The sequence below is a fragment of the Leptonychotes weddellii genome, chromosome 5, assembly GCF_054177405.1.
Source record: "Leptonychotes weddellii isolate Sample4059 chromosome 5, ASM5417740v2, whole genome shotgun sequence".
NCBI lineage: Eukaryota > Metazoa > Chordata > Mammalia > Carnivora > Phocidae > Leptonychotes > Leptonychotes weddellii.
This window is the reverse complement of record NC_138373.1, coordinates 124931242-124957215: the sequence shown is the minus strand read 5'-3', so window position 1 is coordinate 124957215 and position 25974 is coordinate 124931242. Positions and strand designations below refer to the sequence as shown.

The 25974-nt window shown below is 35.0% G+C and overlaps 1 protein-coding gene across 8 annotated transcripts in view; it reads left to right on the top strand.

Moving 5' to 3' along the window:
* The window catches only part of PPP1R12A (protein phosphatase 1 regulatory subunit 12A), a 142951-nt gene that overhangs the window by 37731 nt on the left and 79246 nt on the right, over positions 1–25974 (top strand). For 7 of the 8 annotated variants that reach the window (XM_081822124.1, XM_081822119.1, XM_081822118.1 and 4 more), the window contains exon 2: positions 8115–8245. In XM_081822124.1, the coding sequence (XP_081678250.1) occupies positions 8115–8245 (131 nt within the window). Of the gene's footprint in view, positions 1–6535; positions 6673–8114; positions 8246–25974 lie in introns of those variants that run through there. The other variant, XM_081822123.1, reaches the window with a different exon arrangement.

The following is a 25974-nucleotide window of genomic DNA, read 5'->3' as shown; positions in this document are numbered from 1 at the left end:
TTTTACATCTAGAGTTCCTACCTGCTTATATGATAAGAGTAGAAAGCCAAAAATATTTTAAAGTTAATGCAGTACTGGGGGAGCATGGGTGGCTCATTCAGTTGAGTGTCTGCCTTCGGCTCAGGTCATGATCCCAGGGTTCTGGGATGGAGCCCCACATTGGACTCCTTGCTCGATGGGGAGCCTGCTTCTCCCTCTCCCTCTGCCTACAGCTCACCCTGCTTGTGTTCTCTCTCTCTCTGTTAAAAAAAAAAAAAAAAAAAAACATAATGTATTATTTGTTTCAGAGGTAAAAAATCTTTAAAAAAAAATAAAGTTAATGCAGTACTGAACTAGTTACTTGTTTTCATAACTAATATACTAGATGACTCCTAAGATTATACATGCTCATTATTTGCCCATCTTAATGCAAGACCAAGGTATTTATTTTTTTATTATTCAGTATGAGAGTACTGCTTAGAGTTCTTCATTGTTTTTCTTGTATAAACCTCCTTTGATAGTCCAAATTCAGTTTTCTTTAAAATAGACAAATACTTGCTTGGATATCTTTAGTTCAGTTCCTCTTTAAGCATACTCACTGACATGTGTGTCAATCTGAGTGCTTAGAGTATGGACTACTTTCTAATATATCTACAGATTTCTGTTATCAGAAGTTGAGCAGAACCAAGTTTTCATTAGTAAGAGTCCTAAAGAATTGTTTCCAGGAAGTGAAAATTGATTTAGATAACTTCCATATTCAAATTGATTTGTCTGTTAATTGTGTTACTGATGATTAGGCACAGATTGTAAACATTTCAACTAATTGGTTATGATTTCATTTAAACTTAAGTTCTCTAATGACATTTATACAACTAAATCTTTTTCTCTTGCTTTTCTTTTCTGAGTCATATATAATTTGTATGCATGAGCTTATATAAAACTTTTATATATAAAAGTTTGAAGGAAGTTTGAAATCCTGAAGATTTCCTTAGTGCATCTTTTAAAATTTAATCGTCCTCCCACCCAATAATTGTGAGTGGGACTTTTACCAAAAATGGTACTAAAAGTCTCCAGCATATAACCTTGTTTTATAATTTATAGAGGGACGAGAAAGTAAGTTTTAGTTAAGAATATAAAAAAAAGTTTTAAATGGAGGTGATTTAGCATGGTGATTATGTATTAATACAAACATAAAAGCACTTAATATTTGGCAGGTACTACTCTAAGTGCTTTCATATTAATTCATATACTTCTCATAGTAAACTTTTGAGGTGGGTACTATTATTACCCTCATTTTCCAGAGGAAACTGTGGCACACAGGATGTTAAGTAATTTACCCAACAACACCTGGCCAGTAAGTGGCAGAACTGGATTAATCCCTTACAGTGTGGCTCTAGCCTATGTATTTTAAACAAAACCAGTTTCATGAAAAGGAATATTACAGTGTTAGAATTTATTTCAAATGCTACTAATTTTGTAGTTGTGATTTTACTCAGTTGAATTATGTAGTCGCTTAACACATTTGTTTTTATTTCTCTAGGAATGAAATTTAATGATTTTTCAAACTATACATGCCCCACCCAAAAGTTGTCATTAGGCCACTGATTTTGTCTACTTTCAGCCAATGTTGTATAGTTCCTTTATTCAACTCTTTGTTGTTAGATTGCAGCTTTTTTCTTTAGAAGTGTGGGAAACAAAGCTTGTCCTTGAGCTAACTTGCTGAGAAAAATAACTAGGTCTCCTTTTCAATAAAAACATTTGTTTTATTTACCTGAACTAGTTTGTTGAATTAATTTACAGCTCAAGTTGACAAAGCTGCCTGTACCAGGAATTAAATGACAAATGTGTCTTCACACAGCCATTTATTATTGGCAGTTGCTCTGGATATGTATTCATGAAACACTTAAGATATACCCACCTCCAAAATCTTATCTAACATAGTTTGAGTCATTGTTCCTTTCCATATATGGCTTAATTAACTGACCATATTTAGTCAAATATTTTTTTTCAAAGTAATTTTTTTATTATGTTAATCACCATACATTACATCATTAGTTTATAACACCCAGTGCTCCATTCAGTATGTGCCCTCTTTAATACCCATCACCAGGCTAACCCATCCTCCCATCCCCCTCCCCTCTAGAACCCTCAGTTTGTTTCTCAGAGTCCATAGTCTCTCATGGTTCATCTCCTCCTCCAATTTCCCCCCCTTCATTTTTCCCTTCCTGCTATCTTCTTTTTTTTTTTTTAATATATAATGTATTATTTGTTTCAGAGGTACAGGTTAGCAAGTCATGTGTCTCTTAATGTGCTGCATGTTTTAGCTTTCTCTTAGCGACAATATTTTTATGGGCATGCCTTGCCAGTTTCTTATGTATGCTTTATAAATGTTCAGGAGAATACTTGCACCACAAACTTGAGATTCATATGTAATAGATAATTTTGTGACAACGTTTTTAGCATTTAAATTACATTAAAACATTTCAGAAACTTACTACGGCTATAAACAAAGGAAGAAGCAGGTTTAGCATTAACTGCTTTAGGTATTTTTATTGGTGTTTTTTAAATTATACTGATTTAAAAACAAATATTTTAAATCAGAATCAGCAACATTTCATTTATTGGGAATTAGCTATACCCATAGGTTAATTTTTTTGAAGAGCCAGAGGGGATTGCCTTCCTAAACTTTAAAAATTAACCATTCATCTTGAAAATCTTTTCAGTGTCAAAGATTTACTCATAAGATGGCAAATAAACTCTATTCTAGATCCTGCATACCTTTATCCTCACTATATGTGACTTTGCATCTTCATACACCAGGAAATGTTTGTCAGTTGTTCATCTGTTAAGCTCTAGTGTAGAGCCTCCTCCAGGAAATATTCCCAGACTCTCATCCACCGTTCCTCCTTAGTTCTCCTTTTCTGAGCTCCCACAATAAGTAGTGCACAGCCCTATAACTATATCATATTCCTTTTAATATAGTCATCTTGTATGTGTATTTATTTTCTGTACTGGATGGTAAGCTTCTTGAGAACTTTCTCTTTGACTGAATAAAATACCACAAATGTCTTTGTTTTCCAAATAGAATATACAGATCATAATTTAATCTTAACACTTCTCTTAATATTTTCAGAATCACTTCTCTACATCCTCTCCCCAAGGGATTTCAAGCCCCAGTGTATTATTACATTAATGCAGATAATTCCCAGATTCATGTTTTCATTTCACATTTATTTTCAAAGCTCTAGATCTGCATATCCAATTGGCCACTGGATATGCATGGTTAGATAGGTATACAGACACCTGTAAATTCAGCATTTCCAAAGCTATGAAATCATCTTTCTTTCCCCAACCTGCTTCTTGAACCTGTAGTGTTTATTTTCATGAATGGCTTCTTCCTGTCCCTCACCTTATGTATCCAGTCTTTAAGCCTTGCATATTTTCTCTTAGTTTTTCAATATAGATCAGTCTGAATAACTGCTAAGGCTCAGTTCAGGCTCTTCTCTTTTCGTATTACTTCCAGTAATCTTCCTGAAATACTGATCTGATCATGTCACCCCTTTGCTTAAAACCTCTGAAGAGCTCTTTTCAAACATTATCTTCTTAAAATTATAAAATGTTTTCTCCTACTTCTCTCTACTGCTGAATTGAGCCAGTATTACTGATGGGAGTTTTGTAGTCAATTCCTTGGATGTGTGGGAGTAGAAAGTGGATTGAAAACCACCAGACGTATCAAATCCAGTCATCTTTGCATTATATTCAGATCTTTTACCTGGAATATACTGAGATGTTTTAGCACATAGCCTTATCCTGTTTTATGACTTACTATATACCACTGGATGATTTACTTACTTTATTCCATGCATTTTGTAAATCACAGTGCATTTGCCCAGTGAAGTTATTTCCAGTCAAATTGCTAGTTGAATAACTCTTATGTAATCTGTAAAACCTTGCTCAAACGTATACTTTTTTTTTTTTTTTTTGAGTAAACTCTACCCACAGCATGGGGCTAGAACTCATGACCCCAAGGTCAAGAATCACGTGCCCTACTGACTGAGCCAGCCAGGCGCTCCTCAGATGTATATTTCTTAATGAGACCTATATGGACCATCTTAGTCACAAGAAGTTATCTTTATGTCCCAATGATATTTTAGTAGTTTTCTAGCCACTGCTGTTATGCTCTTATAAGATCATTGTTATTTATTTATGGACAAGCCTGCTATATTACAGTGTGATCCTTCCCCTTCCCTGTATTCCTAGGGCCTTGGCTGATACAGTTTTTAGTATATATAATGTGAAGAGTAGCTAAAGGAAATTTGAAATATTTAGCCTAAAAAAGAGTATTTGAGAATTCTTGGAGGGGGGTAGATTCTTAGAATCCTTCTCAGTTAAGAGAGGGATTTTATTTGATTTTGGAGCATCAGGGACCGGGGGATAGAAATTAAAGGAAGATCTATTTTAGCATGTACAATTTAGAGAAAGATAAGTAAAGTGTCTTATACTGGAGGTAATACATAGAGCAGACTTTCAATAAATGGTAGCCTATTACTTTTTTCTTTTTAATTTGAGGTATAATTTATAGTAAAGCTGTATAATATACAGCTTTGGATTGTGCAATTAATGAATTTTTATATATGAATATGCCTAAGTAAAAATCAGAAAAAAAGGAAACATTTCCAGTCTTCTAGAAAACTCCCTCATGCCCCTCCCTTCATTTCCCCACAAATTTAACTATGATTCTGAACTTCAGCGCCAGAGATTAGTTTTGCTTAGAAACCTGTAGTATATATCCTTTCTGTCTGCCTTTTTTCACTCATCTATGTTTGTGAAGATCATCTGTGTTGTTGAAGGTAGCAATGGTTTGTTCTTTTTGTTTGCTGTTCTTTTCTCATTAATGTATAAGATCCCATTACATGAATAGAATCTTCTCACACACATACGCTCCATGCTATTTATTTACTACTACACTTTATTCTATTATACTTTATAGTATAATATTCTATTATACTATTACACTTTCAAATGGTTTTCTGAGGGGGTTGTATGAATTTTACACTTTCACCAACAGTTTGGTTGTTTCTCCATGTTAAAATAGGTTTACTGTTTCTCTTTTTAAGAATCAAGTCTTGGGGCACCAGGCTGGCTCAGCTGGTGGAGCGTGCGACTCTTGATCTTTGGGTTGTGAGGTTGAGCCCCACGTTGGGTGTAGAGACTACTTAAAAATAATGTCTTTAAAAAAAAAAGAGAATCAAGTCTTAAATTTTCTTATATAAACTGCCTATTTATTGTAAACATTTTGGAAATAAAGGAAAATTTAAAGAAGAAAATAAAAATTTTTCTTGGTCTCACAACCAATGATAATGCCTGTTAACCTTCAGTATATATTCTGGGTTTTTTGTGTACATTTAAAAAAATTTTTTTTAAAGATTTTATTTGTTTGTTTGACAGAGAGAGAGACAGCGAGAGAGGGAACACAAGCAGGAGGAGTGGGAGAGGGAGAAGCAGGCTTCCTGCTGAGTAGGGAGCCTCATGTGGGTCTCAGTCCCAGGACCCCAGGATCATGACCTGAGCCGAAGGCAGACATTTAACAGCTGAGCCACCCAGGCATCCCTTGTGTACATATTTTTTTAGGAGCCACCCAGGTGCCCCTTATATACATATTTTTTTAGTAAAATTGAAATCGTATTAGGTAAACAGTCCTTACATCCTTTTTTAAAAATTTATTGTGAGCATTTCCCATATCCCTTTATAAAGAATCATTTCTTGTTTGCTTGACATTATCTTTCATTTTTTTAAAAATGATAATCAGATTCATATTAGATGGATTTATCAAATAGAGTTTTATATTTTTTATATCATAATGATAAAAGTCAGAACACTGTTAATGGAGCCTGTACGAATTAAAGCAGATTGAGTGAAAAGGGTAATAGAATTAAATCAATCTTTAAAAAAAAAAGGTATTAAATCAATATCTTTTCTCAAGGAAAATTAATGATTAAGCCTATAAATAGATCTAATATTAATCGATGCCACTGTGAGTCATTAGCAATCTTAAATAACATTTATAGACTGCTTTCTAATGTAATAGTATTTTGACATTTCTTCTTTTTTTGTTATTAGATAGCTTAATGGTTCTCAGATCTCTCCAGCCCTTTCTTTAACCACTGCTTCTTGAAAATGGTTTTTTTCCCAAGCAATATATACTTAAAGTCCATATGAATGTTACTTATATATTCATTTACCATCTGCCATGTGTAAGGTACTGTTCTGACACTATGGGACCTTGCCATCAGGTTGCTTATAACTTGTTCCAAGGAGAAGAATCACAGATACATAAGAATCTTAAACATATTAGGGAATTTTAGAGATAGATAACCCACCAGCTTCTTTCCTCCACTTGAAAAATAAGGACATTAAGCCTCAAAAGATTAAATTACTTGTCCATCACTACAAAATTTGTGACAGAGCCAAAACTAGAGCCTAGAATTAAAAGCTATGATTCCCTGTCAGTATTTTTCTCCTTTGTACTTTTTCCATAGTGGTTTTTTTGACACTCATTTTTTTCCCTAAGAAAATGCTACCAAAAGTGTTTTCTTTTGCTTCTGTGATAGGTAAAGAAAAATTGATTTCATTCATACAACACCTTGTAAGTGCCTAGAACTTATGATATCCTGTTGCAGAGACTACAAAGAGGTGAGAAGTATGTTGATAAACTAGGACTGTCTGTGGAAAACAGTGTTAAGTGTGGAAGAGGGCTTATTATTTTGGAATCTAAACATCTGTTAGAGTGCCAGCTATCATCGCCCACCTGTCGACTTATTCAAGCTGCTTAATCTCTTTGAATCTTAGCTTTCTCATTCGTTCATCCGTTTAGTAAGCCCCTACCACATGCCAAGAACTGTGTAAGATGCTGCAGATACAGCAAAATTCCTGTTCTCATGAGGGTTTATGTGAGGATAGTGTATATAAATCAGTAAAATAGATAAAGTACCAGTCATACTACCTGCACAAAGTAAACAAAAGTCCCTTCTTAGTTACTATAGGCTGCAGTTCTCAAACTTTTTTGTCTCAAGACTGCTTTATACTCTAAAAAATTATTGAAAGACCCCAAAGAACTTTTATTTCTGTGGTGTGTATATATTAATACATGATAATATAGAGGTTAAAACAGGATTTAAGTATTTATCAATTCATTTTAAAGCAGCAATACTGTACCCATGTTACATAAATAAATAGCATTTTAAAATTAAAATAATTCATTCATTTGCTCTTAAGACTTGAATTCATCATTGACAACAAATACTGTTTTTCTTTTGAAATGACAAACTGTTCATTTTTAAGAAAATACATGCCAAAAACCCAAGTTAGACTAAGTATAGTTTCTCATTTAAGTAAAAGTTGTATTCCATGGGAAAAGTGGCTAGTTCAGCTTGCATCTTAGTTGCACAAGTGCTTTTCCTTGGAGCAGTCATTATACTTGGAAGAAGTGTTTTATCCATACTTCCTATCTTGTTCCGCAGAATATTAAAAAGATGTGTATTCAGGGGTCAAAATTTAATAAGACTTATAGGTTTTACTACTTTGTCAAGGACATTCATAAATAAAAATAGCTTTTAAAGAAAACTATGACTGCATAGTGGCAAATATAGTGACTTAGAATATTTTTGACCATTGCCTTGATTTGTACTAAGGCACAAGCAAGTTTTGCCACCGGTGCTTTCTGCACCCTCAAGTGCACCTGTCAACACAGTGAAAAGGGGAAATACCATCTTAGTATTATTTTGAGAATAGTTTTGCCTTGTGAATTCCTTGAAAGGATCTCTCCCCCCTCAACAGACCACATTTTGGGAACCACTGCTGTAGAGGATATTATTGGTACTTATGTAATGTCTTGATTGTTATTATAATACGTATTTATTTTTATCACAGATTGGCATAGTCTAGTCACATACAGTACTGTTGTATGTGCATCTAAGCAAGGACTCTTACAGTTTAGTTGGTACCATTAGCCTGTTTGATGGCAGTACAGTCGAGAGAGCAGCAGACTAAAAGAGAATATTTATGTTATAAAAGCTGCTAAGTTTATTAGCGTTGATTCAGATTTTTTCTTATTTTGCTTTCTGTTTTGTTTTTAGGCTTGCATTGATGACAATGTTGATATGGTGAAGTTTCTGGTTGAAAATGGAGCAAATATTAATCAACCTGATAATGAAGGCTGGATACCACTACATGCAGCTGCTTCCTGTGGATATCTCGACATTGCAGAGTAAGGCAGTTCTGTGTTTACTTTTGTCCAAATATCCAAACACTATTTTAGATACCTGAGATTTTATAGAAATTGTTGTTACAGATAAATCAGTGAACTCTTATATTACCTTAATTCATGAAAAGTATTCTTCCCAGGAAAAAGAATAAGCAGTTCTTGGGAATCCATATGTCAAGTCTCTCTTTGGGAGGTCATCTTCTGTCTCCCCACCCTCTTTGGCTTTTGGTACTTTGTATTAATATGAGTAATTGTACACTTCTCCATTCCTATCTCATGTAGAGCATTGTCAAATGATTCAAGGTTAATACTTAGCAGTCTAGTCTATCCTTATGTAATTGTGAGTTGTTAGGGGAAACTAACAGTAACTCAGGTTACTTTGCTATAGGGAGAATATGATACATAGTTCTGTAATTAGTCAAAACATTTATACTTAGTTATTAAGATTGTTTTCTAAAACTATGTTTTTTAGAAAATTCGATGACCTTTAATGGTAGTTTCCAGGAAAATCTGATTCTTCAAACATTTAACAAGGAAATATAGTTTCCTGACAAAATAATTTTTTCACTAAATTATTTCACTTTTTTGTTACTATGTATCAAATACCATAAACAGGTTTTATTGTCTATCTGCTCACATCAGAGCTTATCAATGGTAAATATTGAATATGGGAGTTCTACTCTGTGAATCTCTCTTAGTAAGCCTTAAATATTGTTATTTCTTCGTGTATTTCATTTTTCCCCCTGTGTGTATTGGAACTATGATACATCATATTTTTTTAAAGATTTTATTTGAGTGAAGAGATTGAGATTGTGTGCATGAGCAGGAGTTGGGCAGAGGGAGAGGGAGAAGCAGACTCCCCGCTGAGCAGGGATTTCAGCTTGAGGCTCGATCCCAGGACTCTGAGATCATGACCTGAGCCAAAGGCAGATGCTTAACCTACTGAGGCACCTAGATGCCCCAGTACATCATTTTAAAGGGGAGGCAGTGTTTGGTAAAATGAAAAGTACTCTGGCCTAGGAATAGAATGTCTAAGTCACTTGAGTTTTATTACTACCTGTAACACTAATTACATTTCATCTTTTCCTTTCTAGGCCTTGATTTCTTTTTCTTTTCTTTTCTTTTTTTTTTTTTAAGATTTATTTATTTATTTGAGAGAGAGTGTGCTCATGAGTGTGAGAGCAGGGTGGGGGCAGCAGGAGAGGGAGAGAAAGAACCCTCAAGCACATTCCCCACTGAGCACGGAGCCCAACACAGGGCTCGATGCCAGGACCCTAAATCATGACCTGGGCCAAAATCAAGAGTTGGACACTTAACCAAGTGAGCCACCCAAGCACCCCGGGCCTTGATTTCTCTATGTATAAAATGAGGTAGTCTTTTGTCATTGCAAAACAGTAGTGGTTGTTCATAATTACAGTCGTGGTTCTCAACTTCCTTACTCCTTTCCGTTCTTTTCATGCTCAACAGAGGACTTGAATCTCTTCTTCATAGAAAAAATAGCTAATGTGCATTTATCTTTAGCTGCCCTTAAATATTTTGTACTCAGGTTCTGGAGTCAAACGATGTGAATTTTGAACGCTTCCTCAGCCACTCTCAAAGGGTTATGACCTTGGGCAAGTAGCTTAACTTGTATATGCTTCTGTTTTCTCCTCTGTAGAAGGGGAGTAGTATTTCTTAGGTTTGTTATGAGAGTTAACTGAGTGATCCATCAGAGTACCTGGCACATAGTAAATACTCAATATATATTAACTTTTGACCATTATCTTGTTTAACTTCTCTTGGGAAATGAAAACTCAACCTTTTTCTTCAAATGTTTAATCCCTGTGTTTCCTTTTTTTAATTTATGCTTCTGAGTTTGAAAAGACAGTAATAATTATACTGAATAATTTCTTCCACTTGATTGATAACCCATTGTGTATGTTGGGATGATTTTAGCTGCAGTACCAGTATCAAATTTAAAATGACCTAAAAAGTAAGGGTCCTTGTTTTACAGTATATAATCTTAGTTTAGAGGAAGAGCATTCAAGTTTATTAAACTGCTCCAAGGGCCTGGGATCTCTCAGTTTTTTTCTTCTGCCTTTCCCAAATATGAACTTTATTCTTAGCCTTGTCCCCTCCTGGTCACAGGATGATTGCTGCAACTCCTCAGTTGTGTTTTTACATATGTACATCCGAGAGCAAAATAAAAAGTGAAGTGGGGAATGGAAAGTATCTTCTCTATATCCTATGCATGTCAGAGAGGGGAACTTTTCCCAGAGAGTCCTCTGAGTGCATCACATTTCCCCTTCAGGGATTTCCGTTGGCCTGGGCTTGGTCACTTGCCCATGTCTACCTTGGGAAAAGCAAGTACTTGGCATATTCATTGTTTTACATGTCAGTAAATAGGTATGAGGAAGGGTAAGCAGTCTGATGCAGGTGTTAATATTTTCAGTAGAATAACTACAATTTTTCATTTTTTTTTTAGAGGGTAGGCTATGGAACAAAGTGCTTCATAGGACTTAACACAAACAAAAGTGACCTGGTTTGGCCAAGGTTGAGTAGAGTTTTGCTGATCTAACTACCTTTCTTTAGGCAGTTTGAATTTCTGTCTGTGGTATAACCTAAGTATTTAAATTCATAGTGTCTTTGAACAAAATTAAAATTGGAAGAATGATGACTTTTTCTTTTTTGCTCTTTCTGCTTTTTTTTTAAGTAATGGGAATGTTTATAAAAGACAGTTTAACTCTGATGTATATTGACTGGGTTATTTGTTAAGGTGATGATAGTCCAAAACCATTCCAAATACATGATTATTTTTATCAGCATTAGCTCTTTCACCAGCTAATCTCACTAATGAGAGAAATTAATGAAACCCTAGTTTTCTTTGGTCTAGAAAAGTATAGCATGGTGGCTTAAGACACAGGGTGAAGATATCCCCCAAGTCAGAGTGTTTATAGGGTAAAAGAAGGCCCTGTTAATAATGATGTAGAAATAATATTTATAAACCAGGAACAACCTAGGAAAATTGGGTCACTCTGCTAAGTGAAGTATTTGGAGTTAAATTTGTTATAAATCCTGGTTCTGCCATTCACTAATTTTTTGCCCTTGGCCAAGCTACTTCACCTCAATGATTAATATTATTTATACAGTAGGAATGATCTGGCTTCTTCCTACCTCTTATTTCTCTTACCGCTTTCCATATTTTTCATTCTCTCAATACTGGACTACTTTTAATTCTCCAAATTTTTACTGCTGGTTCATATTAATGAGTTTTTGCGTATATTGGTTCATTTGCCTTATTTCTTTACTTGACCAGCTCCTGCCAAACTCAAATGCAATTACATAAGGGTCACTTTTTCCAGAAATATTTCTGATATTCCTGGCTAATTCTTCATCATCATCATCATCTCTACAACATATCAGATGTTTACATGCTTTGATAGGAACTCCATTATGCACAGAATAGTTCTAATTCATCCCTATTGAAATGAGAGATGAAACAATGAAGCACACATAGTTTACTCTGAAGTTTTGGGGATGATTTGGATACAGTGACTTCTAAATTTTTCATCCCTAAGGGCACCTGGCTGGCCCAGTCAGTGGAACAAGCAACTTTTGACCTCAGGGTTGTGAGTTTGAGCTCCAAGGAGATTACCTTAAAAATAAAATCTTACCAAAAAAATAAATAAATTTTTACCTCTGTTGGACATAGTAGAACAGAGAACGTGAGATTACAGTTTAGTTTCTATACATTAACAATTTCACATCTGGTTTGTAGCCTAGCAGAAGCCAAGTGAATAGATGGATGATGGCTCTTCATATTCTGGCTCAATTAATTTACGTTTTCACCAAAATAATTACTCTCAACCTCCCTGCTTTGAATAAGGTAGAAGTCTTAGGAAAAACTAAAAATAGAGATTGTTTAAAAAAAAAAAAAAATAGAGATTGTTTAATAATGCCCCTTCTCCAGAGTGGATTAGAGGAACAGTAAAGGAGGTTTGTGGGGAGTATGATGTTAACTCAGCATATGCATTGTTTTACTAAATACTGATGGGTCAGGTATTGAAATGTATGCACTAACATCATTCTCTTCCTTCGGTGTGCGGAATTGTGTCTGTACGTAATTCGTATGTTGAAGCTCTAACCCCCCCAGAACCTTGGATCGTGATTGTGTAGATGCAGCCCTTAAAGAGATAATTAAGTTAAAATCAGGCCCTTAGGATAGGCCCTAATTCACTCTTACTGGTTTCCTTATAAGAAAAGGAAATTTGGACGTGTATCATATGATCTCACTGATATGAGGAATTCTTAATCTGAGGAAACAAACTGAGGGTTGCTGGAGTGGTGGGGGGGTGGGAGGGATGGGGTGGCTGGGTGATAGACATTGGGGAGGGTATGTGCTATGGTGAGTGCTATGAATTATGTAAGACTGTTGAATCACAGACCTGTACCTCTGAAACAAATAATACATCATATATATTAAAAAAAGAAGATAGTAGGAAGGGAAAAAAGAAGGTGGGGAAATCGGAGGGGGAGACGAACCATGAGAGACTATGGACTCTGAGAAGAAACTGAGGGTTCTGGGGTGGGGTGGGGGATGGGTTAGCCTGGTGATGGGTATTAAAGAGGGCACGTACTGAATGGAGCACTGGATGTTATATGCAAACAATGGATCATGGAACACTACATCAAAAACTAATGATGTAATATATGGCGATTAACATAAAATATTTTAAAAAATAAAATTAAAATTTAAAAAAAAAAAAAAGAAATTTGGATGCAAAAAGAGACACCTAGTTCGTGCACACAGAAAAGACCCCTGGAAGCTATGCTGTGAAAAAGGTAGCCATCTGTGACCAAAAAGAGAACCCTTGGAAGAAACCCTTTAAACCTGCCAACACCTTGATCTTAGACTTCAAGCCTCTAAAACTATGAGAAAATAAACTTCTATTGCTTAAGTCACTTAGTCTGTGGTATTTTTTTTTAATGCTATTTTGTTATGGTAGCACTAGTACACTAATATAGGCAGTATAAAATTCTTATTGTCGTATCAAGGTATTCTTCCCTAAAAATTATAGTGTCATCATTGGGTTGTGGTTTAAAAGTAAAATTGAATAGTATGGCTTTGGACATATTAGAATAAGGCAGTTACAGAGCCCAAAAAACTGTGTATTTAATTCAGTGCTCCGATATATAAGTTCATTTAAACTTAGCTCTCTAACCATAAAGTATAAATTATATATTGAAATTATTATGTACAGGAGTGCCTGGGTGGCTCAGTTGGTGAAGCATCCAAATCTTTATTTTGGCCCAGGTCATGATCTCAGGGTCATGAGGTCGAGCCCCATGTCAGGCTCCTTGCTCAGCCTGGAGTCCTCTTGAGATTTTTCTCTCCCTCTCTGACTGCCCCTCCCCCTGCTCGTGTGCTCTGTCTTTTTCTAAAATAAATAAAATCTTTTTAAAACACTAAATTATTATGCACAAAGCATTGAAAACCAAGTCCTCTGACTGAAGAAATAAATGAAAACATGGGAGATATACAGTGGCAGCATTTTAATTTTATCATTCTTTTTCATTTATTAACTGGAATATTGTTGTAAAAGAAACTTCCTCATATTTCTTTAGTCACTCCTGATACAAGTTTTATAGAAAAGAGAGGCTATAGTCTATTTTTCTTTTCCTCTGTATACTGATTTTTAAAATAATGAGTTGGTTCACTAGTTACCTTCAAAGAGGACTAATAGGTTTTTTGAGGGATAAACAACTTCAGGAGCTCTTGCATTTAAATATACTTAATGTGCTTAATATATTGCTGTTACTGTCTTTATTGATTAGTAAATTATACGTCTTTGGTTATCAAGAGTCTCTTCATGTTGGCTTCTAAGACCTTGGGATATGAACAAATTAAGTGATCTTTAAACCTTCCTTGGTATCTAGTATTACAAGATGTTCCAGACTCTTTTTTTTTTTTCCCCCTGCCCTGGGTCTGGAATTGCCATTTCTCCAGTGAGCCCTGTTCCTTGTAATGGGTGTTAGAAGTGCTCATTGCTACTGAGTTGGTCATTGTTTCAAATTCATATTTGGCACCAAGGTGTTTTCCTTTACCCTTATCTCGTATCAATATTTCCTTTCTCCCTTTATTTCATTGCCAGGAATTGTAGTGTTAAAATAACACAAGGTTACTAATTTGCTTCATTATATATTACACATACATTAGACTACTTATAACAACAATACCACTAACAATAACAATATGATTACTGAAAGCAGTTTGAAGTTTTGTGTGGGGGCATTTCTTTTAGTCTTTAAGGTATCCCACTTCAGATATACCATCAAATTACTGTGTATTGAAAGCATTTGAAATAGTTTTTTTCTGTGTGGTTATGCCACCAACTAGATATACTATTAGGTTCATTGTTTAATTTTATTTATTTTTTAGAGTTTGCTTTTTTAAATTTTGTTTTATAATTTACATAAAATACTGAGTTCTAATGGCAGTCCCTTCTGTCCTTTTTCCTTCTACACTATTTTGAAATTTCATATTTTATCCCAGTTTGTTTTTTAATACAAGTATCACTGAAAATATTTTCCCTTGTAGGTAAATGATAAAATACCATACCATATACATCTTTCTTCACTTGCTTTTTTCACTCAACAGTCTATTCTGGAGATCATTATATAGTGGGATATATAGAGCTATTTCTCATTGTTCTATTTAGGTTTTAGTACTCCATTGAATAGTATGTCATTGTGGTTTATTCAGCCTATCCTTGGTTGACCAAAGAATGCTGTCTATTTGAATAACTCTAGTTTTAGCCTTGGAATTGTCTTTTCATTTTTGCAAATAATAGGAATTTTTATGTTTATGTGAAAAAATTTTGTATTTGAATAATAAAACTTAAACAATTTGTTTCATTAATGTTTTGGTTATTGATGTGATTATTATTCTGATATCTTTTTATATTTTAATTTCATCACCACTTTTCTTTTTTAGGTTTCTACTGCAGACGTTTAGGAGTGCCTTTTTTTTTTTTTTTTAAGATTTTATTCATTTACTTGAGAGAGAAAGAGAAACTACATGTGTGAACAGGGGAAGGGGCACAGTGTGGGAGGGAAAAGAAGGAGGAAAGAATCCCAAGAAGACTCAATGCTGAGCAGGGCCCATGGGCTTGATCCCATGACCCTGAGGTTATGACTGAGCCAAAATCAAGAGTTGTAAGATCAACCAACTGAGCCCCCGAGGCACTCCTAGGAGTGCTTTTATCTTGAGTAGCTTTGGTGTTTGCCACAAAATTTTTCAATAGTTGAGAAAATTAGCCCTGTATAAAGCTAGCATTATGTAGTGTACATAGGATGGAATAGTGATTAATGTGTACGTTTAATGCATTTTTCTTTGTGTTTGGAGTTGTTTCAAAGCCACTACTATTGAAGACCTTATATCATTATAAAATGCTAGTAGGGGGGACCTGGCTGGCTCCGTCAGTTAAGTATCTGGTCAGTTAAGTATCTGCCTTCGGCTCAGGGTCCTGGGATGGAGCCCTGCAATAGAGTTCCCTGCTCAGCAGGGAGTCTGCTTCTCCCTCTCCCTCTGCCCCCACCCCACCCCTGGCCCCGGCTTGTGCTCTCTCTCGCTAACTCTCTCAAATAAATAAAATCTTTAAAAAAAAATGCTAGTAGGATTACATTCAGTGACATTTTCATGGTCTTATTTACAACGTGGAAAAAGTTTCATGAGCTTTGTCACTTGATCATTAAAGAATCAGCTATTTAAGGATATGATAACTTTTAAATATTTGTGGTGGCTTATTTATGGCTTGGCTTTTCTTCCTCATTATAGCTTTATTCCATAAACATCCAGTATAATCCTCAAGATTTCTCTTGGCTTTCCCTTCAAAATATATCCAGTATCTGACTATTTTCATCACCTCTTTAATTTCTTCCTGATCTGGACACTGTTGTTTTTCACTGGAATTATTATAGTTGCAACAATTCTAATTATAACCATGCTCTTCCCACTTCCCCCCATCTGTTTTCCACACAGCAGCCAGGATGATCCATTTAAAATATTATAAGTGGGATAACATCACATTTTTATTCAAATCCTTCCAGTGGATTCATAATGCATTTCAGAGTAAAAGCCAGAATTGCTATTAACTTTAGGCAGATTGGCAGCTTCTCTAAACCTCTGTTTCCTCATCTCCCTATTCTATAAGATTATTTTGAAGATTAGATAATGTATATAAGACACTTGGCACAATACACAGCATATTTAGTATTTAGTAAATGTTAGCTAAGTTGATATTATTCAGAATAACTGTATTTGGTCATTACTTTTAGTGAAAAATAGCTAAGCTCTTGGTTCTCCTGATTATAAAGAAAATTGTCATCTGTTGTGATGAGAGGAGCAGAGGATAATAAAGTAGTCATATGTTGTACCTACTTTGATATGTGGATGTTTGAGCTTCAAGAAAAGTTGGCAAATTCATGAATTTTGGTTTTATTTACATATTTCTTATCAGGAATGATACTTTATTCGTCTAAAGCAGACTGTGTATTTTGATTAGGAATCTCAGAAGGCAAAACTAAGTCTAGGATCCTAGGCAAATATTAAAATTTTATATAAGAGATACTTATATCTTACTATAATAATAATGAGATGTGTTTGCTTAAAACTATAAAGATCATTTTCTCATATACATTCTTACTGCTTTTTTAAAGAACACTATGGGAATGTTCACTGTTACTTCCATTTTACACTCAGAACTGAACCTTCATTCTCAGGACTTAAATTCTGATGTTCTTTTTGTTATATCACAAATATCTCCTACAGTAACGTTAGGCATTGTGAGATATAATAATGGCTACAACTCCGTTCCTAATCTCAAACTTACAGATAAATGTGAAGTTAGTTACATAGAATAAATGGACCAAGAAATGTACAAGGAACACTGAAGTGATTGTTTTTGATTAGGCCAGAGAACGATCCTAGAGGAGATGACATTAACTGTTATCTTAAACAGTGAGCAGGGTTTATGCCTGTGAGACTTGGGAGCTATCTGAACAAAGTCATGTTATGCATGAATGAGAAATAATATATGGTAAAGCTCTTTTAACTGGCCTCCACTGTATTAAATAACATTTGCTTTGTTAAAATATAATGACTGATTCCCATAAAGTTGTTAAAACTGAACATTGCAGCACATAGGCTACTTCTACTAAGCTTACTCACTTCTGTTTCACCGATTGATTTATAAGCCTACCAAAAATTATTATGTGTTCTGAACTTGTTATTATTTAATTAGATAGTCCAAAACTGATGAAATGTGTACAAAAAAGAAAATTACTATTGTAACAAAGTTAAATACTTTGAAAGACTTGATAAAGGCAAGGCCTTAAAAATATAATTGCTGATGTGGTACCTGGGTGGCTCAGTCAGTTGAGTGTCCGACTCTTGATTTAGTCTCAGGTCATGATCTCAGGGTTGTGAGATTGAGCCCTGCATGGGGCTCCACTCTCAGAAGGGAGTCTGCTTGATATTCTCTCTCTCCCCTCCCTCTGTCCCTTCCCCTGCTTGCACTCACTCTCTCTAAAATAAATAATCATATATATATATATAATTGCTATTTAAGTAGATGTGGTTGTGATAAGTGAAAGGTTGAAAGTAAAAGACCTAGAGGGATTGTGTACTCTGCTCTCCTCTTGACTTCAAGTTTTTGCTTCATTTTAATGACACTTGGAAGTCTTAGGAAATGCATTATGAGTGTGGTTTATGCAAGAAAGGTAGCATAGGTTTAAGTCATTGGAGACATTCTCTAGTATCTTCAATGTTGAAATATTATCTTACTTATATTTAATTATTTTCATATATATATTATGTTTTATGATTCCCTATTTTTATCAGCTTTTCTGGTTAACCAAGCAAATACTGGTTCTGATTCCATTGGATAAAAGTAGTTTTTTGGAGCTGTAGTGTTTTTTTTGTTTTGTTTTAAGATTTTATTTATTTATTTGACAGAGACACAGCGAGAGAGGGAACACAAGCAAGGGGAGTGGGAGAGGGAGAAGCAGGCTTCCCGCGGAGCAGGGAGCCCGATGTGGAGCTCGATCCCAGGACCCTGGGACCATGACCTGAGCTGAAGGCAGACGCCTAATGCCTGAGCCACCCAGGTGCCCCAGGAGCCGTAGTTTTTAAGGAAGAAGAGCATTAGTGGTATATGGAGAGTAGCAGATCCAGTTAGGAAAATGAACTGAGTCTACAGCATAGAGGAATTTGTATGCCTTGCTAAGTTTGACCTTTATGGTGGTGATTCATTTTTAGGGACGTGATGATCCTCATTCTGTATTTTAGGAAGACTATTTTTCACAGGTTAGTATTGTTGGACAAGAGAGTTGGGCAATGGCAGTGAAATTGGAAGTGGGGCAGATCTGAGAGAAGTTGGAAAATAGAATTGATAAGGCTTGGTTGTGATTCACTGGATCTAGGTAGTGAGGTAGGAGGAAAAATCAAAGGTGGTGATAATGCCTGATAATAGCTAATGTTCATTGAGTGTTTAATATGTGTTAGTCACTGCTCTCAGTCCTTTATATAATTTCAGTCATCCTAACAATCACATGAAAATATGTTGCTACCACCACCCCACAGGCCTATATGCACAGTTACAAACCCCAAAAACTTGGAAAAATGACAAACTAATTGTAAATTTGGGTGTAGGCTCATTTGGCAGCAAACCATGACCTAAACTGATACGAGGCTATTTATAGTCTTTCTTGATCCCATTTACTGTATCTTTATTTTTTGCAGAAATATTAATGTGTTTGGTTATAAAGTGCTGCCTCAGATTCAGTGGGGGTTTTACATAATCTGCAATGTTATCTTTCGGAAATATGAAAAATTTTGAAGTTTGGGTTTGGGTGAGTGATGGTAGACCTGTATGATAATTATTCTTTTATAGATGAGGAAACTTGAGTCAGGGAGTAATCACAACCAGTAAGTGGCAGAACTGGGTTATGAACCTAGTCAGTCTAACTTTTCAAGTCTGTACCTTAAACCAGTACACTCTTCTGCCTCCTTGTCTAACCTTTGTAATTAGCAAAATGATGCCTTTAAACTTATTAAGAGACCTAAAGAGCAAGACCAGGGGGAAGCAGAGAAGAGACCATAGTGGAATGTGGTTTTAAATACGCCTACTTGAGGGTGCCTGGGTAGCTCAATCAGTTAAGCGTCTACCTTTGGCTCAGGTCATGAAACCCCGGGGTCCTGGGATTGAACCCTGCATTGGGCTCCCTGCTCAGCAGGGAGCCTGCTTCCCCTTCTCCTTCTCCCCCGCTGCTTGTGCTCTCTCGCTCTATCTGAAATAAATAAATAAAATCTTTCAAAAAAAAAAATAGGCCCTATTTGAGATGTTAATGGAAATGGTGCTGTAGGAAGCCAGGAATATATTGGGTGTGTTCGTAAGGCATATATTGGATTTCATGAAGTTTATCATGCCCTTGTTGTAACACAGTGTCATTATTTTGTATATCAACTTAAAAAAGGTTAAGAAAATGAAACTGTGATACTGTGTGTGTGTTTGTGTGTGTGTTTAATCACCTAGATTTTTTCACACAGTATTATTTTCTGTGCAATTTAGAGTGTCATTGATGCAACATTACTAAAGAATGTTCTCTTATTGCCTTTGGAATTTTATTTTAAGGCATTGGTATGCATTCTACAAGTTTTGATTTTGATGCTTTCTTGATCTTACCGGAAAGTATTGACAAAAAGTTTCAGACGACATCCAGGAAGACATTTTAAGTTCAACAAATAAGGTACCAACAATGCACATAAGTTGACTGAAGTGAAAACAGTATGAATAGCTGTGACCGAGGTCACATGAGGACAGATAATCACAACCATGTTGTGTTTGCCACCTGGCCAATAGCCATTGTAAGGCATCATGGATTGTAACATTCATTGATTGTAGAAGATTTCCATGATTTTAAAATGTGAGGGAAATGTACATTTTAGAATTGTTGCATAATGAGTAGGATTTTTGCCTCTTGGAATTGAAAGTTGCAGTAATAAAGTAAGACAGTAGTGCATATAATTGATTTTAATAAACAAATACGCCTTTTCAGGAGTTAGTGCATCATCAAAGAAGTATAGAGTCACTGTTCTGGGGAGTAATTGAGAGAAACAGGAAATGCTAAAGACAGAACCTTGAGGATTTCCTATATTTAAAAGGTGGCTTTACAAAGAGAATAGAGGAATTTAAATACTTTCCCACATTGTGAGTTTGTCTGTCTGTTTGGTTTTTTTTTTTTACAAATGATAATCCAGGTTCCTAGACAACTGGAAAATAGACTCCAGTTTCACAAATAGATTCATTTCTCTCACAAGTATTAGTCTGGTCTTTGCTATTGGCATAATTAATTATATCTGTGACATAATTGTGGAACTGTGATGTCAGAAATTAAGCAAAGTATTTGGCAAGGTATCAGGACTAACAGTTGGACTAACAACATGATTTATATATGAAGATAATACTTTTGCCTTTAGAGTCTTGACAAATTAAAAAAAATTAAGGTTAAAATTGCTAATGTTCTACACATTGAAATTTGACAATTAAAAAAGAATTTCTGCTTCTGGGAAGATAGAGTAGACGTGGTTTTCCCTATTCTTCCTGCTAAGAACTACTAAAAACCCTGAATGTTATATATATAACATAAGATTCTGAGAGGTAGAAAGAGGGCATGATGGCTAGGCATCATAAGACCCACAGGAGTGAGTTTCCTAGCTTTTCTTTTTTGCCTCATAGTATCTTTGTGAAAACACTGATAATCCAAAAAGCACAAATGGGCACACCAAAAAAAGAAAAAGTCCCAACAAAAGCCTAATCTTTTTAGCCAAGTACTGGGAGAGGGGCACCCTAGCAAGACAGAAAACTTAAAAATAATAATAACCACTCTATTTAACTGGCAAAGTCCACAGGAAAAATACCTTAGTCTCACCCATGCCCTCACCAGCGAAGACTCTGTAGGGAGTGTAGACCTCCACCCTTCCCAGGCTATATTGAGGTGCACCAACAGTCCTGCACTGATGTCAGATTAGACCAGAGGTAGCCAAGACTTTAATCCCCATCAAATGGTTAACTAGCCCCCCCCTCCACCTGTAGTAGATACTAACCAGCTCCTACTCCTCTTCCCTTGAGTATGTCAGAAGAGGCCTAGTGGGGAGTGAATACTTTCACCACCACCTACCACTAAAGATGCCTACCTCCCTCCCCTTATTGTCATTGGAGGCCACATGGGAAGTAGTAATGAAGCACTCATACCCTTCTCATTCAGGGAGATACCAGTGAAGTCTTGATGGTAAGCTAGAAGTAACAAGGAGCCACTACCCCATCTCTGGTGTCAGAGACTTCTGTCCCCACCTTGTGGTAATGAAGTGGCACCTCCACAGCTTCCTCTGCTACAGCGGAGCCAAACAAAGCCCGCTAACTTGGAAGGTTTAAGCAAGATCTAGAGTCCTTTAACATAATACTCAAAGTGTCTAGATTTCAATTAAAAATCAATTGTCATACCAAGGAAATTCCCAAATTGAATGAAAGAAGACAACCAGTAGAGACCAACATGGAACTGACAGATACTACTCTTAAAATTATCTGACAGATTATAGAGCAGCTATCATAAACATGTTTCAACAAGCAATTACATGAGCATGCTTGAAACAAATGAAAAAATTAAGTCTCAGCAAAAAGAAAGTCTGCAAAGAAATAGAAGATATTAAGAAGAATCAAATGAGAATGACCTGAAAAATCTAATAACCAAAATAAAAATGGGTAGACTTGAGTAGAATGGAGGGGATAGAAGAAAGAATTAGTCAACTGAAAAATAGATCAATGGAAATTACCAAATCTTAGCAACAGAGAGGAAATAGACTAAAATAAAATGAGTAGACCCTCAGAGACTTGTGGGGCTATAACAAAGAGCTAACATTTGTACCATTAGAGTCCCAGAAAAGAAGAAGGAAGACATGGCTGGAGAAGTATTTAATGAAATGATAGGTGGTTGGCAAATGATACCAACCTACAGATTCAAAAAGCCTAGCAAATTCCAAACAGGATAAAACAAAGCCCTCCACACCAAGACATCTCATATACAAACCTCTGAAAACTAAAGACAAAAGTCTTGAAAGCAGTGAGAAAGAAACTGTATTTTAAGGAGGGAAATTTGAATGACAACAGATTTCTCATTAGAAACCATAGAGACCAGAAGAAAGTGGCATAATGTTTATCAAGTGCTGAATGAAGAACTGCTGTTTTTAATAAAACTTTTCAAAGGTTCCACATCAGAGCTGTTGTTTGGATTCTTACAGCTGTTTTCAACTATTCTTCATCATGGTATAGAACTTCAAGAATGAAATAGCAAAGTGCGTTCCTGCTGAAGATGCATAAGGTTGTTTATACTTATTTTAAGATTTTTGTTGCTCAGAGACTACCAAAAGAAAATAGCATATATTTCTTAAGTTAATAGTGTAATGTTCTACTTACCCATCTTTGAAAAGTTCAGGTAGTTCATAATTCTGTGTCGTTATATGGCTTTGAAGAACTCATTTTGATTTTCAAGAAACAACTATTCCAGTGGTATTCTTCTGACTTTCTGATTAAAAAAAATTATTGTAAAATCACATAATATTAAATTTATCATTTTAACCATTTTTAAGTGTATAGTGGCAGTGTCAAATATATTCACATTGTTGTGCAGATCTCTAGAATTTTTCGTCTTGTAATACTGAAACTCTATGCCTTAAACACTAATTTCCCCTCTCCTCTACCTTCAGCCATTGGTAACCAGCTTTCTATTTTTACTGTTTCTATGATTTTGATACCTTTAGATACTTCATATGAGTGGAATCATACAGTATTTGTCCTTTTGTAACTATCATATATTGCTTAGCACAGTGACCTTGAGGTTCATCTGTGTGACAGAATTTCCTTTTTTAAAGCTGTACTGACTTTCTAGTTTTTAAAGATTCATGTATTGAGTACATGAAAGTTCGTGTATTGGTTATAATGACTTCTTGATACTAGTTTTATTACAGTGAATTTAAAAAGTCAGTATACGTTAAATTTGGACACTAAATATATTCAGCTCTTGCTGATGGAATTTCTTCTTCCTTGTCTCTTTGATCATTGTGTTCTCATTAGCTTCTACTTTAAAGACAATTTTAATTAAAGGATCAAATTTTTTAAGTGAAAACTATTTCCCTTTGTCATAATCTCTTCTGTGGATTGGTTTTTGACAAAACTCATAATCCAAGACAATAGAGACTGTCAAAATTTGTCTTCCAAATTCAATTAACATTGAATAATTCTGCAAATTTATCTAATATACCATCCAAGTTGCAACCAATAACTTGGTTAAGAACTTTACCCCTTTTGTCAGATTTTTAAATTAGGACATGTGCAAATAATTTTGTAAAAGTCCATTTGGATCATGTCTTGATTTTGAGGTCAGTTAATTTATCCAAAATTATTTATTGATTCAGGGTGCTAGATAATTATAAATCTCAATAAACCTAGTGGTTTAACATTTTTCACTTCTACAATTTATAAAGAATTTCATCATTTATAGGCATCTCCTATGTTGGCCTCATTTGTATCACTTGAAATCATTAACCATTGTTACGGCGATAAAACCCTGCTAAAAACAACAACAACTCTAAAGCATACAAAAAAAAAAAGTACTCATCTGAGAAACAGCCCAATCTTCTGACTTTCAACTTGGGATATTCTATGTGAAATCTTTGCTTTTTTCTTTCCAAGAAATCTTAAAATAAATGTTTCCTAATTAGCAGTCACATGAGCTGCTTATAATATCCTAGCTTTTTTTGTTCTGAAGGAAATATAGCCATCTGTTTTCAGTATCTGGAGGACCCCTCAGAGTCAATTTCTGGTATTCCAGATAGTCTGTACTATTTTATTTCACATTATCTTAAACATTGCTTTCTAAATGTGATAATTTTGCATGATGGGATAAAAGGTAGAATTTTATTTTTAGGCATTAACTTATTGAAACTTCACATAGCCCTGTAATTTTCCTGTAGACTGGGCTTCCAGTGTTCTAATGAATGTCATACAGCTGTCAAGAGGCAGAGTTGAGAGCCTAACTCAAAGTCTACAGAAGTCAGACATTTGTGCTTTTTTTCACACAACCAATCTTTGAATGGTTTTTTGAGATTATTCATTGTAGCTAAGAATTAATGCCATGGGACTTTATTTCTTTATTTTTATGTATCTTTTTAAAAAATTTATATTTGCAAATGATAGTCCTGGAGTGCAGGCGATTTTTGTGAATTATATGAGTACATACATATATCTTAACTTTTGGCTCAGGAATTGCTCCAGGCTCTGTTTCCTGCCAGTAGTTTTGGAACTTTACTCTTGTTAGTTTCTCTTAACATCCTTCCTGTTTATAAAAATTTTGGATTGTCTGTATTTGGCTTTGACCTGGTATTTCCTTGAGACTCTGCTTCCCATGTAGTTCCCCCTGCTGCAAGCACTGGAGCTACTCTGAAGTACTCCTTTTATTCTCAGTCTTTATATCCTGTGAGTGATTTCTACCTAAGCAAAATAGAAGTGGTTTCATATAAATAGGGCTAATTGGTTGATATTTTGCATAGCAGATTATTTACATACTTTCTTGGAGCATAGCACAGTTTATTATGCTACTTATATCTTTTTTTTCTGTTTTGCTCCAGACTCATTTATTTATTTGTAGTATGTAAATGTTCTCATTTAGTTTTATATTACATTTTTTAAAACTCTGAAACAGAAAAAGTTGCCTCAATTCAAGCATGACTTCTTTTTGTAGAAGTCCCATGAAGATCATAAAAATGAAATATTACCTTATATAGGGAGAAATGTTTATAATGTATTATTAAGTGTAGTGTAAAAGCATCAGGCTGCAGAATGGTATGGTAGCCATTTTTGTGGTCTGACACACATATACAAAATAAACTTTCTACAGAAAATTTGGATAACAAAAAATTCCCCCCAATAAAACTACTCATAAAAATCCCTTCTAATTACCACTTAGAGATAATAGATAATCACTGTTAACTTTATAGTGTATATTCTTTTATTCTTCTCCATGTATGTGTCTGTAAAAGTTACATCTCCACATAGATACATGTAATAGGATGGTAAAAGCCTTTTTAAAGCAAAAGATTGACAGACCTGCCTTTATACAACCTTTAAACTTAGTAAGATACAAAATACTTTAAGAAAAGTTTTTTGTGTCTATTTTTGTTTTTTAAAGATTTATTTATTTATTTGAGGGGGGTAGAGGGAGAGAAAGTCTTAAGTAGACTGCACTGAGCACAGAGTCCGATGTGGAGCTCGATCCCACGACCCTGAGATCACAACCCAAGCCAAAACCAAGAGTCGGCCACTTAACCCATTGTACCACCCAGGCGCCCTGAAAAGTTTTTTTTTTTTTTTTTTTTTTAATACAGCGTGAAGAAATATTTGTCACATAGCTGTTAGTCAGATGTAGGAAATAACTTCATTTTCTCTATATCATTCATTAGTACCACCATTCATCTGTCACATCATACAAGTCAAGAACTTCAATTTATCCTCGACACCTTCCTCACCCTCACTTCTCATATCCAACTGATCTCCCAGTATCCTCTTGGGTATCTTTGGAATTCATCCATTTCTTCCATAAAATTCAAGCTTACGACATAATTTTTTTTTTTTTTTTTTTTT